Source organism: Helianthus annuus, chromosome 4 (assembly GCF_002127325.2).
Source record: "Helianthus annuus cultivar XRQ/B chromosome 4, HanXRQr2.0-SUNRISE, whole genome shotgun sequence".
NCBI classification, from domain to species: Eukaryota; Viridiplantae; Streptophyta; class Magnoliopsida; order Asterales; family Asteraceae; genus Helianthus; species Helianthus annuus.
Genome location: NC_035436.2, coordinates 184,728,899 through 184,743,240, shown reverse-complemented (window position 1 = coordinate 184,743,240; position 14,342 = coordinate 184,728,899). Strand labels below are relative to the sequence as shown.

Below are 14,342 nucleotides of genomic sequence, written 5' to 3'. Positions count from 1 at the left end.
GGCTGTGGCTTTGCTTATGGAGTGTGGAGTGGTATTTGTAAGTGGTGTAAGTTGGATCCTTTCTTTGCTTACGATTATGATGATTTATTAATGTTGTACAAGAATGTCCATGGTGGTAAGTGGAGGAAAAAGATAATTAGAGGAATCGTGATGGTCACAACTTGGGCTTTATGGAACACTCGGAATGTAAAGATATTCCAAGATAAAGATACGAAGATAATGGAGGTGGTGGCTGAAGTGAAATCAAGGTCTTTTCTATGGTTAAAAAATAGGTCGAAGTTTAAATGTATAGATTGGAAGGATTGGGCCATTTATCCATTGTACATGTGTATTTAGTTTTTGGCGGTTCTCGTGTTTGAGGGCTAGCCGTTTTTAATGATAGTCAATGTTCAAAAAAAAAAAAAGACATTTCACACTGGACAAATATGTGTATTTTACCACACATCAAGCTATTTTAAAAATTTCGCCATTAAGAATGGCAAATTTTCCAGGGCCAATGTCTGATACTTCCTGGGCCAATGATTGGTCCTGCAATTCCCGGCACAGCCCTGAAAAGTTCCCTGCACAGCTACAAGTCCATTAGATTTCGCTATTTTTAATGACAATGGCACTAATTGTGAAATATTTTGACAAGCAGCACTACTTTTGATTAAATTTTTGAAATCAACACTAATTCAGTAAAAAATCGAAACCTACATTTTGCAGGATTCTCATTGTTACAGGTTTGGATGAGTAATTTACCTCTTAACACCGAAAGTTTGATTACATCAGACTCCGTCTATTACCCGGCTATTTATTACACGCAAAATCTACAACTAATCGACCACTGTCACTAACATATACTTACCCGTCGCCACCGTAGATTAGGACCACCATAGATCTCATCATTACCCCAAGCAGGGGCGGTTCTTAGAAGGCCACTGGCGGGGCCACGGCCTTGGCAAGTTTTTCGGCCGTAGTGCTAATTTTCCGCATCTCGATTGAAATTTTTTATATATACTATGTTTGGCTCTGGCTTGCCCGGGCTTTTTTTAGTACCCGTGTCTTTCGGCCCTGGCACGTTCAACGTGCAAGATCCGCCACTGACCACAAGGATGTATGTAAGAAAACTAGTTTTTAGCCAAGGGCTCAGCGCGCGTTGCCGCGCCGTGTTTTACAAATAATTTTTGCATGTCATTATCGATTCCATTATTGATACGGTATATCCAAACTTTATGAAAGTTAATAAAACGTAAAGGAAAAAGGGGAAACAGAGAAAAAAAATCTTTAATAAACTTTGAAGACTAAATAAATTTTAAAGTTTATGAATGGCAACCTAATTTTGGGTACTAGGAGACTTCTTATTCAGCAAAAAAAAAAAAAAGTTTTAGACAAGATTGGAACCCAGGTCTATTAATCTAAGAGCTAAAGTTTTTACCAACACACCATTTCCATTATTCAATGTAATGTTTTGTTTCCGTATGTATATGTATGCAAATTGTGTTTGGATAGTCGGACAGTCAACCTAGCAGCCAAAAACATTTATATTCAGTTGCCTTAGACGGGATTCGAACCGGTGTATAGCAAGATAATAGCACGTGTATTTTCCACCAAACCATTTGCTTTGTTGATGCTACATTTTCTTTTCATATATATATATATATATATATATATATATATATATGCAAACTGCGTTCGGATAAAAAAAAAAAAGCTTTTTATGGATGCCATGTGGCATCCTATAATTGGGCTGCCGCCCCTATAAACCAACCGAACGAAAGAAGTATTACCGCCCATAGTAAAGGGATAATGTGAGGATACGTTGATACGTATAAGGCTGGAAGGTATGGTTTGGCTCATCCTCACGGGGATGAGCCTCCACGTAGGCGCCACGTAGGCGGCTAGCATGGGATGAGCCAAAATGAAGATGGAGGGGGATGGAGGATGGGGCCCCACCACATATTTTTTATTGTTTAATTTAATAACCAAGTTAATAAACTTTATAAAATTTAAAAAACACAACATAAAAAAACATAAATAATTTCATTTCATAACATAAAAAAAAATTACATTCCCTAAAAAAAAGAAACCGAAAATAAAAAAAAAAATTACATTTCCTAAAAAAAAAAAGAAACCGAATATAAAAAATAAACAATAAAATCTACGACGTCCATTTTTTTTTCACCTCTTCTTTCATCCTCCGATAAACCTCGCGTTCATCCTCCGGAACCGAGTCGAGATCCAATCGCATAATCCTAAAATCTTCCGCTCGAGCATAGTCGGACGACACGTTTTTCTTGTGAGAATACTTTTCGGCCGCGAACTGTTTGAACGAACGGAATTCGCTTATCAAGTCGTCCATTTTTGACGATGCCTTTTCGCCCCTACCTCCACTCGAGCCGCCACCTCCACTCGAGCCGCCACCTCCACTCGAGCCGGCCACTTTTCGCTTTGCGGCCGCTTCTTTTTTTGCTTTGTCCCTCCCGGGGGGACGTTCCGACTCGTGAACGGGCAAGACATCCTCGTCATCTTCCGGGTCGTCGTTTATGTCGATTTGACATCGAGCGGTGGAGCCTCCCGCACTATAACTTCCGGACTCGGAAGTTTTAGTGCGTTTGGCCGTTGCGACCTCATTTGGAATCGGCTTCCATTTTTGTTCTTTACTTACAACTTTCCATGCTCGGAAGTGCGGGAAAGGCGTTGAATTTTCAGAGTCCCACTTGGCGATAGCAAGGTTAAGAATGTCCGCCTCGTTACTCCCGCTTGGAGGATTAAGGTAAATTTGGTTATAAATTTGATTAAAGGCGTTGACGACCTTGATCATTTTTCGCCACTTGGCCGAGACGGATTCGATATCACGAGCCGGACCATGCTCCATAATCGCGTTAAACCTCGCCGTTGTCTTCCTCCAAAAACTAGTACCCGATTGGTTGTTTCCTAAATTTTAAAAAAATAGTGCATTAGTAAAAAAAAAAGAAACCGAAAATAAAAATAAAAAAATATAAACCGAAAATAAAAATAAAAAAATAGAAACCGAAAATAAAAATAAAAAAAATTATACCGACTATCGGGCAAGTAGAAGCCTTAACATACGCCATAGCTAGCGCCTCCTCTTCTACTTTCGTCCAAGGTCTCCCACTTCGTTTCGGTTTTTCCGCGGTTTCGGGTTCAACAACCTTCTTTCCCTTCCCCTTGTTTTTTTTTCGCGTGAGCTCTTGCGGTGGTGATTCGGGGACGACTTCTTCATCATCATCTTCAAGTTGAACCGGGGGTTGCGATTGCGATTGGAGTTGTTCAAACGTGTTGCGTTGCATGAATTGTTGGAGCGCTTGATATTGTTGAAGTTGTTGAAGTTGAGACATTTGTGAGAAGGCGTTGGGTGTTTGTTGAACTTGTTGGAAACCCGAAAACGGAAATTGCGAAGTCCCCCACGAAGGATCCATAGTCGGAGTGTAAGCGGGACTCGAAAAAAAATTAGGTTGGTTCGGATTGGGATTATTCGGGTTGGGGTTGTTTGGGTTGGGGTTGTTTGGGTTGAATGGATTCATGTTTGGTAGAGAATGGTATAAAAAATATAGAGTATTTTTTATAAAAAAGGATGAGAAATGGAGAAGAATGGGAGTAGAATGAGAGAAAATGGTATAAAATGGATTGGGATTATGGTATTTATTAAAATGGAAATTGAATTTTTTTTTTTTTTTTTTTTAAATCTAGCCGTTACCCAACGGTTGTTTTTTGGAGAAGTGGGGCGGCACACCCGGCTGGAGCTCGCCGGTTGTGATGCTTGCCGGGCCAGGGGGCGGTGTGGGGGTCCGGCGCCGGGCCAAGCCGGGCCAAGCCGGCCCCCATACCTTCTAGTCTAACTAGAAGCGAAAGGAGGAGGTGGCAAGATTCCTAAAACGTCGCAGTCCCAAAATAGGTGACAGCTATATAATGTTTTTGATGTTATCATTTTGGCGGCTTCACCACAAAAATTTTACAAATTGGAATTTTTGAATTATTATTAATTATATAAATGCAAAGATTTTGTTGTCAAATTAATGGTCTGACGACCAATTTGACTTCAATATATTTACTATAAAATATATACATATATAAATAAAGAGAGATCATATACACAAACTATATTACTAAATATATATGTTTAAATTCATTAGGGTGCAGGGGCGTTCTCGGTGACCCTATGCGAGGACCTCCTCCACCTCTTAGGGGTGGTGCCGCCATTCAATCGGGGACCAACATCGGGGATCAACATCGGTGGGAAGTCACCGAAGAGAGAGGGAGGAGTGGACCAATGAAATTTTTTTTTTTTTTTAATAAAAACCAAGTCATCTAAGAGGGGAGCGCCGCCATCAATTTAGGGTGTTAGAGGAGTTTAAGAGGGGAGTTGACGTAGCACACGAGGATTGGTTATGCGTAAGAGAGGGGACTCCCCTCTTAGGGGAGTGCCCCTTACACCCTTAGGAAACACTAAAAAAGTGAGTAACCAGGGAACAGTGCATTTAACATGTAAAATAAATCTTAAAAATTCAACTTAACATACTAAAGATCATTTTTTTTTAAATCGGCGCTTTTTCTTATAAAATGTAGAGAAGCCATTCCAATAAAAAAATTTTGTAAAAGAAAAAATAACCTTTTTTTAACTGTTTTTTTTTATATTTTTAGTTTTTACCAATACTTATAACATAATGAATGATGTATTATTTATTTTCGTCCATAAAACGTGGTGTTTGATAGATTGTTAATAACTAAAGCACTAAACCAGTTAAGGTGTCTATGTTTATGTTAATATCTACGCTGATAATTGTTTTAGTTACTTAACCAACTGGTTCATCTTCTTCATTTAGGTTTACCCAAAAATCCAAATTCCCAAACCCACATTTTATCCTGATGTTTGTTTCATGATTTACGTTCAAGTCCCATGTTATTGACTAAGAAAGTTAGCTTGGCTTACCTTGATCGGAGAAACGCAGTTGGATATAATACCTATCAAATTATAAAATGTAAATAATAACTAATAAATAGTTTTTATATCATGTTTCGTCATAATATTTAAAGCTTTTAAATTTTTAGTTAAACTATTATAACAAAATGAAAAATATATGTATAAAAGAAAATGAAATTTAAAATAACATTAGTAGTGAGTTCATTAGGTAAGTAGTTCTTAACTAACAAAATAAATTTAATAAAGAAAAGCATATTTTATATATACTAAAATCAATAAGTTATTTATATTGAACTTTCTCATATTATACTTTAAAATTCAAGACAAATTATCATATAATATTAGCTATAAATTTCACAATTAAGTATTGTTATCTAATAATAAAATGGGAATCAAGTGTTGTCAGACTATATCTTAGGTATCGATTCGAGATGGTCAATCTTTCAAGAGCCGTATAGTAGGTTAACCTTCAAAGAAAACAAGATAAAGAAATAGAACTTTTTGATATTTTTTTCTTTCTTCAAAATGTATACGTACAAAACTTAAATATGTAGAGTGGCGCAAACTAATTAACTTGACATCCTAACTTCTAAGAGATAATAGTTAAGAATAATAAATATAAATAATCTATTTGTTTAAGAAAGATTCGTGACATCAAAATCTAAACTAATTAGCTTTTTGTTATAATTGTGTCCACAAGTTTAATTGTTTTGTATCTCAGTTTTTAGTAATTAAAATAGATATCTAAAATAACAAGATTTTAAAATTTTTCTATACTAATAAATAAAAAAAAATTTGAACACGTGCTATTTCCTGGTGTTTTCTCACCTTATTTTTCTATTTATCTCTCATATTAAATAATAATAATTTTAAACATAATAGGTTCTAACTACTTATATACATCAACAAATGCCTTTTTGAGTTACTTAGCCTATATTATTTGATATGGTACAATCATAATTAAAACATTGCCAAATTCAAACACCCGACTAAGTCTTTGTTATGGTTTTTTATCGTTGTAATATATGTTTTCATATTCTTTTATGCATTTAGGTTTTCTTTTCCGATTGCTATAGCAAGTGACGGTATCATAACGAACCGGACTAATACTAGTAGAACTCCCGCTACATATTAATCAATTTATACAAAGCAATAATGAAAAATACACAGTTAGCCATACAAAACAATAATACGAAATAGAAGCTATAGAAAAGCAAATACGAATGAAAAACTTTTTTGGACACGTGTCACTTCCTGGTGCTTTCTCACCTTATTTTCCTATTTTTCTCTCATATTAAATATTAATAATAATTTTATACAAAATATTAGATAAGAATAAATATTTAGATGAGGCTAAACGTTTGTTTTTATTGTGATAATATTAAAAAATAATAATAATAATTTTAAACAAAAAAATAGATAAGAATATAAACGTTTGTTTTTATTATGATCATAGTAAATAATAATAATTTAAACAGAAAATTATATATAAAAACGTGGGGATCGATCTCCACATTTTTGTATCGTAAACTCTCTTGAATACAAATTTAAGACGAGTGTTTTATGATGAAATAAACAAAAAAGCATGAAGGTGCATAAAACAAACTAAAATATTGGTATCTCATAATTTGAATGTATCATAAAAACAGGATTCAACCCCATGTAATACATGTGTTTTTAACTTAAGAATAAATAAATAAAAACAAAGTAAAATGTAATAATAATTAAATAGTACATCAAAGTTCATTTTTAAAAAATAAATCTTGACGACTGTATGTGTTAATATATGATATTATATTTTATTCACAGTTTTTTAAAGATATATCTTTTTATTATTTATTATATAAAATTACATTTATGTAGAATAAAAAAATAAAGTAAAATGTTATAATAAATATCGTACATCAATGTTCATTTTTAAAAGATAAATCTTGATGACTATTTGTGTTAACATATGACATTATATTTTATTCAACACGTACAATATACGAGTTTTTTTTAAAGATATATCTTTTTTATTATTTGTTATATAAAATTATATTTATGCAACTCGTGTAATATATGAGGTTCTAATCTAGTATTATATAAAGTCAAAATCAATTTATGAGTTTGTACAAAGGAAATGTTATTTAAGTATCATTCTGTAAAATTTAATTAAGTAGTATATCATATTTATCGTATTTTGGTTGAATAATATTAAGAAATATTTTTTTTTTAGTTTTAAATTAATCATCATATAACTACATAGATAGAGCCCTTTTTCGTACAAATAAATCAAACATGTTTTTGGTTAATTTCAACTTAAACTTTATTCATTTCATTTTGCAAGATAGGACATTTGTTCTATAATTTTTTTATAAATATTTACAACCTATGAATTTGTTTTCAAAAATTAATTAAGCAAACCACCTCTCAAAAATTTTAAAAACTTTCATTTAAGCAATATTATTATATTTTTTATTAACAAAATTTATATTATAAAAACTAGTGTGAACAATCTGTTTAATTGTAAGAGCTCTTTAATATATAAGGTGAGGAATATTCTAATATTGTACTAATATTCATCAGAGATTAAGAAAATAATAATAATAAACAAACATACGTTCGAATTAGAGTAAATGTCAATTTACGTCTTTGAGGTTTACACCAAAACGCAGGAACAACCTTCATTTGAATAAAACACAACAATTAAGTCCCTGTGGTTGTTGATTGCGTTCAATAACGTCTCTCCTTATATTTTCCCGGTTTAAATATTGTGAAAAGACTAAATTACCCTCAAAACTTTCATCAGCATTTCGGTCCCTGCTGTAAATTTTGTTAAGTTCCCTCCATATTCAAAAGGTTTCCAAATCTTATTACCAATCACCCCATTCAAGTAATTGATCAGCAACCACAACAACAACAAATCAACACTTCAATACATGTTCATAATGAACTGACTGCAGCAACAACATGAACAAAAAATGTGTGCAAGAACAATAGCAACAACATGAACTATATGAACTGACTGCAGCAACAACATGAACTATATGAATTGACTGCAGCAACAACATGAATAACATGACTGCAACAACAACAACATGAACAACATAACTACAGCAACAAAATGAATAACATGAACAATCTGCACTGACCCTAAGTGAACGGACTGCAGCAACAACATGAACAATCTGAACTGAAAGCACATGTGAACCTATAGTCTTAACTGAATGCAAGTGAATGCAACAATCTGAACTTACAATCTGAATGCAACAAGTGACTGCAACAATCTGAACTGAATGCAATTGCAAAAATCTGAACGGAATGCAACTGAAACTTATACACAACCTATAATCTGTTCAAACAACACCTCAAAAAGAACCTGAAGCTAATGCACAACTTATAATCAGTTCAAACAACAACTGAAACTGAACCTAACGCTAATCTATTCAAACACCAACAACTGAAACATAACCTAATACACAACAACTAAGACAAATATCCATTATAACACAGTGATCATAACAGTTTAAGTTTAAGTTAATAGTTATACAAAAGAAGGGTAAACCCTGATCATAAACATCAAAAACCCAAAAATGATCAGGATTAGTCCAATATTAACCCTTATAGTTATCCTAATAGTTACATATATAATATGTACAACCAACCAACCACCATCGGAGTCATGGTCGGCGGCTAAAACAGAGCTCAATCCTGAACCCTCTTCCACCCCTCAAAAGGACCTGGTATTGGATCCTAATGAGTCGTCGAGTGACCTGCACTCGAATCCCGACTGGAATTCGAAGAAAACCAACACACATTTCAGATTATACGAAGGGCACGCATATCGAAATCATAGATTAAATTCAAAATCAAGACAAATGTCGTACCGATCATGTGGGGGGTAAACAAGATCACCGAATTTGCCTCATCGTTGTCAGAATCACGTCTGTTCTTGGACGGAATTTTTCTCCGGTGAGGTAACAAGTGTGGAAGAAGGGTGGGGGGATTAGAAATGAGCTTCTAAAAGAAGCTTGAGGATTAATATGGAAGGCCGGTCTGACTTTTGGGTGAATTTACCATTTTACCCTTTAAGTTATTAATTAAATAAAGGGATAATAATTGAAAAATATAAGGAGGGACGTTATTGAACGCAATCGACAACCACACGGACTTGATTGTTACGTTTTTTCAAATGAGGGTTGCTCCTGCGTTTTGGTGTAAACCTTAGGGACGTAAATTGACATTTTCGAATTATGTTTCAAAGATATATATGTATGAGATTAACTTTACCATATATTAGTAAATTGTTTCAACCTAATAACAACAAACAAACAAAGAATAACAACAACAACAATAATATAATAATAATAATTAACTCTAAACCGAATATAACTTTTATGTAGATAATTGCGAACCGCTTTAAACAAACTAATATCACTTTGAAATACAAAAATGTACGGATCCTTATCCCACTTCTTGTTGCTTCATATTCAATTGTTATAAACCCGTTGAGTTCATATATATCATAAAATTCCTCATGTCTTTGGATTATCGATTCGTTTGACTGTCCGTTGGATTCCTATTCTAATTATAACATTAGATTTTGCTTTCATGTCATGTGGTAGTATTATGTTTAGTTGTACTCATTATCGCATGTTTTGATATATATATATGTTACGTATTGTTATGATAATATATTTGCCTTAAGTTATGTGAATAAGATCATTTGTATTCTGATACCTTGAGTGTCGCTTCTCATAGAGTGTCCTAGTGATGGAGCTAGCCCAAAAATTCAGGGACATCCAATTTATTTCTTTTGAGGATCATGGGTATCCTTTGTATAAAATCGAAAAAAATTACTTTACGAAAACGGTACAAAGACGGGGTTGAGGTGTAGCACGTGCTACCCTTCCTAATACACTAGCTCTGCCCCTTGAGTGTCCCACATGCATGGTATTGCGGCATCGACAACATGTGCTCCTCCCGTGACACAGAGATTAGTTCACGGCGTCTCTTAAGTACAAGTATGGTACATATGGCTATTAGGAAGCGTATGGATCGATCCTAGGATTGAAGTTAAGGAGGTGGATACCGGGTATGCCAACTCGCCATCTCGCGTGATAATATGGAGGAGTAGCTACATGTGTGTTGTCACGTTTTATGTTTGACTCATGTGTACATCATCCATATAATACGATTTAATTTATGAAATTATGTTACTTGCATCGTATCATTTTAACGTAAGTTCTATCTGGATAACATTTCAAATCAAGCATTATTTGTTATTTGAGCCTTTTATTCTGTACTGGGCATTCGGCTCATTTCGTAAACTTTTTGTATGTACAGGTTCACAGGTTAATTCGGGTGAGATAAAGGCTGAAGAATAAAGCCTAGGACTAAATCTAAAGATGTTAGTAAATCTAGTCGGGTGAGTTACATGTGCTTCCTTTTGTTTTTTTAACTTCATATATTTGTGGGAATTTAAGATACATAATCTTAGACGATTTTAGTTAGTGATGTATTATCTCCGTTTACATCGTGTATATGATGATAGAGACGCTTATGTGGTTTCACTTTTTTATACAAAGCATGTGAAATTGTAAAATAGGGGTTTTAGCCATTGGTTACCCTCTCTATTGAGAAGAAAAATTGTTATTTTAGTTATAAATGCTGCTAGTTTTATGTTATGTGTTTACTTGTTTAAAGTGTGATTATATCATACATGTATATTGTGTAAAAAGCAACAGTTTTCTTTTCTTTTATTGAAAAAATAATATTGTCAAGGTTTTCATAATTATACTTTTGGTATTTAAGTTGTATAAAATTCGCCTAAGTTTGGAGTTTGTCAAAATTACCTAAAGACTATTGTTTATTAAGGAGAGTTTTAATTTTGTGGCATGCAATTTCTTGCAAGTATTATGCATCTAGAAATAATGAAACAACTAAATAATTTATTAATGAAAAACTTAGATTTGGGTGTGAAATTCCAACGTGTAAAAGAATTTTGAAACTTAAATGGATATGGCGTTTGGGTCATATATTGCATATATATAAGTTTAGATGTATATATTTATGATAAGAATGAAATTATGTATAAGTTAAGAGATATTGCTTTCTTAATATACACAAATTTTAATATTTAACTCTTATTTTTTTAGTATACACAATTCTTAATATCTAAGCAAATTTTAATATTTAACTCTTATTTTTTTAGTATACACAATTCTTAATATCTAAGCTTGTATGACGTTTATTTTTAATATCTAAGCTTGTATAATGTTTATTCATTGTGATCTTAGTATCATGTAAATCATCTTTATTATATGTGTGTTCTATATTTATAGATCCTTTTGCATGGATCCACCGAGTTTTATGGGTTTAATCTTTATTATATGTGTGTTTGCTTTGATGATAAAATTGAAAACTAACCAGAACTAATGAGAGTATGGAATGTCTTATTACTAATAACATTGTTTATTTGAAACATAGAAGGTGTGTTAAACTTTATCATGCGATGGTTTATTGAAAATATGGATACTCTAAATTTTTATCATAATTAAAGAAAGGAAACTTATTTGATTAAATGTTATTAAACGTTATGGATTTCATAGAGATATTTCTTTATGTTTTATACTCGAGTGATGAGATATATTTGTGATTTTTATTGGTAATGCTTATTATTGATAAAAATAAAGAGAATATCTTATTTCATTGAGTTTTATTATAACTTGTTTTGCATGGTGACATATTATAATGTTTTGTTTTGAATAATTTAGCTTTATGGTATACATTGTATTTTATATGATATCATAGATAATATTGCATAAAACAACTAAACCAAAATTATGGTTTAACAATGATTATAAATACTCTTAGATACGATGCCTGCCTGAAGTGTCATACTCCACAAATCTCATTATCAAATTATAAAAGGTCGAAGGATGTTGGACCGACAAATCTTATATGACTCGGACATTTAATTACTTCTCAATTGGTGTTATGTGAAGAGAAGATTATTTACATTGAAAATCAGATATAACAATATTCATTTGTCACATCTTAGATATGCTCCTGAAGTAGCAATATCATAATAAGAGTATGCAATATTTTATAGTGACTTTATATCCATATGTCCGAAAACTAATGAAAAGCCATGAAACTTGATTGATTTTACTCCATTCCCCGAAGTTAATGGGATTATATAACGGTCATTGAAAATATCACGATCATGGACATAATTGAGAAAATTACAATGATGGCCATTGTAATAATGAGATCGACCATTAGAAATTATAACGATAGCCAAGTTAATAATGGGATTGACCCCCACAAGTGGCAAAATAAGAAAGTGATAATATAAGAATGATAAGGGGAAGTAATGACGATGATATAACATGATAGTTTCAAATGATATACATAATTATCTCATGTCTTACGTCTTATACTAGCATAAGTGCAAGTAATACATATACGATCATAAACCAGAAGTTTATGGATCATGATTATTTACTTTATTGGCATGATCGGTTAGACCACACCGAGTCAATGATGATGTGAAGTATAATGAAGAACTTGAAGATTCTTCTAGCTGATAACATGTAATGTTTGCTCTTAAGGAAAATTATGTATATGCCAATTAAGGGTGTGTATCCCTAAATATTCTGGAAGTGATTAAGGGATATGTATATCCCAACATGATACCATTTAGTGTTTTAAATCGATGCATCGTCTAAATGGTTATCAAATCCACAACCTAAAGTTTGTGTGACTGTGGCTTAGCTAATGTGATTGCAAGCATATTAATCCTGATTGGTATATTTATTTTGGTAATAATAACAGTGAATTCAATTCCCTAGTTATTAATGATCGGCGGAATAAGTGTTGAATTTCCTGTAGATTATGTTTATGCAGGAATTGCTTTTGTTAAGACGATCATTGAATGTCTATGATTGATAACAAAGCCAACAATCATGAGAGCAAGTTCATATTTATATATAAGTACATGTAATTTTACATACAATAACATTAATTCACATTAAGCCAATTTGTTGTAATAGTTTCTCCCCGTTATAGTTGGTTTTTGGTCAGGAACAAAAGATGTCCCTTCTAAGATTTTGGTTGTGCGGTATATATATTGATCCACCACTACGCACAAAGATGGGACCTTAAAAGGTTGTTGGGAATATATGATAACGAATAGAGCATTTCATGAGATATTTATTTACGGCTCAATTAATTGATATCCATCTAAATGGATTAACATTCCCAACATCAGGGGGAGATAAAAGCAGTTGGAAAATAAATGAGTTGGTATCATTGATCCTCAAAACTAAAAGTGTGAACCAGAAGTTCAAAGAATAACTCATATACAAAGATTAGCGAATCTATTACCAGACGCATTCACTGACCTTAAAAAGGTGACCATGTCACATATACCAACTGTTAATGCTCCAATTAAGATGAGTGTCCCATAAGGACAACCACATGTTTGTAATGAGTCTATTGCACGTCTGAAGCGTGGTAGACTAGTCGAATCCAATAATAAAATTCCTCGAAAGTTTGAGCAACTAATTAATATGGTCAAGTCGGGGTTATAATAAGAAGGTCTCCTGAAGAGACGGTAGACATGATGGTTCAAGAAGAACCTCAGGTACCTGAAACTAAAGAGAACTCGATAAGTTGTATCATGTCTAAGATATGTATGGAATCGAAATAAAATCGATGTCGTTATACTTTTGTATATAATATAGCGCTTGTAATGATGAAATGATGAGGATAAAGATTTAAGATCTGCCCATGAACGAATACAAAGACATAATTGGCCAAAACGAAAAGACGCAAATGAGGCAGAGTTGAATTCTCTATTGAAATGGAAAGTTTTCGGACAAGTAGTCTATACAACGAATGTTGTAAAACATATTAGAAACAAACAGGTCTTTTATGCTAATCAATAAATGAAAAGAAAATGGTATAAGGCAAAATTGGTGGCACAAGGATTTCGCAAAGACCTAATATTGATTATGAGGAATCGTATTCTCCATTGGTGGATACAATAGCTTTCCAATATTTAACTAGTCTGGTAATAATATTAAAGAGAGAATTGACATGCGTCTTATGAATAATATTTATCACTTGATACTGAAAGTTTACATGAAAGTCTCTGGAAGATTTAAATTATCAAAATCATGTAAATAAAGTTCTCGAGAACAATATGATCGTTGTATACATATTCATATTTGAATACGAGTGAACTCCTGATGAGTTACCTAAAGGTGAATTGATACATCTTAACGATGTAATTCTTGTGCACCAAGAAAAATACATAGAAAACTTGTACCCGGTGATTGTGATATCTCAATAAATAGTGTACACACATGGTACAATATGGATTTCGGAGATAAAAGCAAGTGTTCATGACATTTTTGCATATGATATA

At 32.8% G+C, this 14,342-nt stretch overlaps 1 protein-coding gene across 1 annotated transcript; it reads right to left on the bottom strand.

The window, feature by feature from the left end:
- Window positions 1-2,128: 2,128 nt before the first annotated feature.
- On the bottom strand, window positions 2,129-3,834 carry LOC110935120 (glutathione S-transferase T3-like). Its single transcript, XM_022177684.2, has 2 exons — window positions 3,041-3,834; window positions 2,129-2,916 (listed from the first exon to the last, which is right to left on the bottom strand). Exons 1-2 carry the CDS (start codon window positions 3,525-3,527, stop codon window positions 2,141-2,143), a joined length of 1,263 nt encoding a protein of 420 aa, XP_022033376.1. The 5' UTR covers window positions 3,528-3,834; the 3' UTR covers window positions 2,129-2,140.
- Between the last annotated feature and the right edge of the window lie 10,508 nt (window positions 3,835-14,342).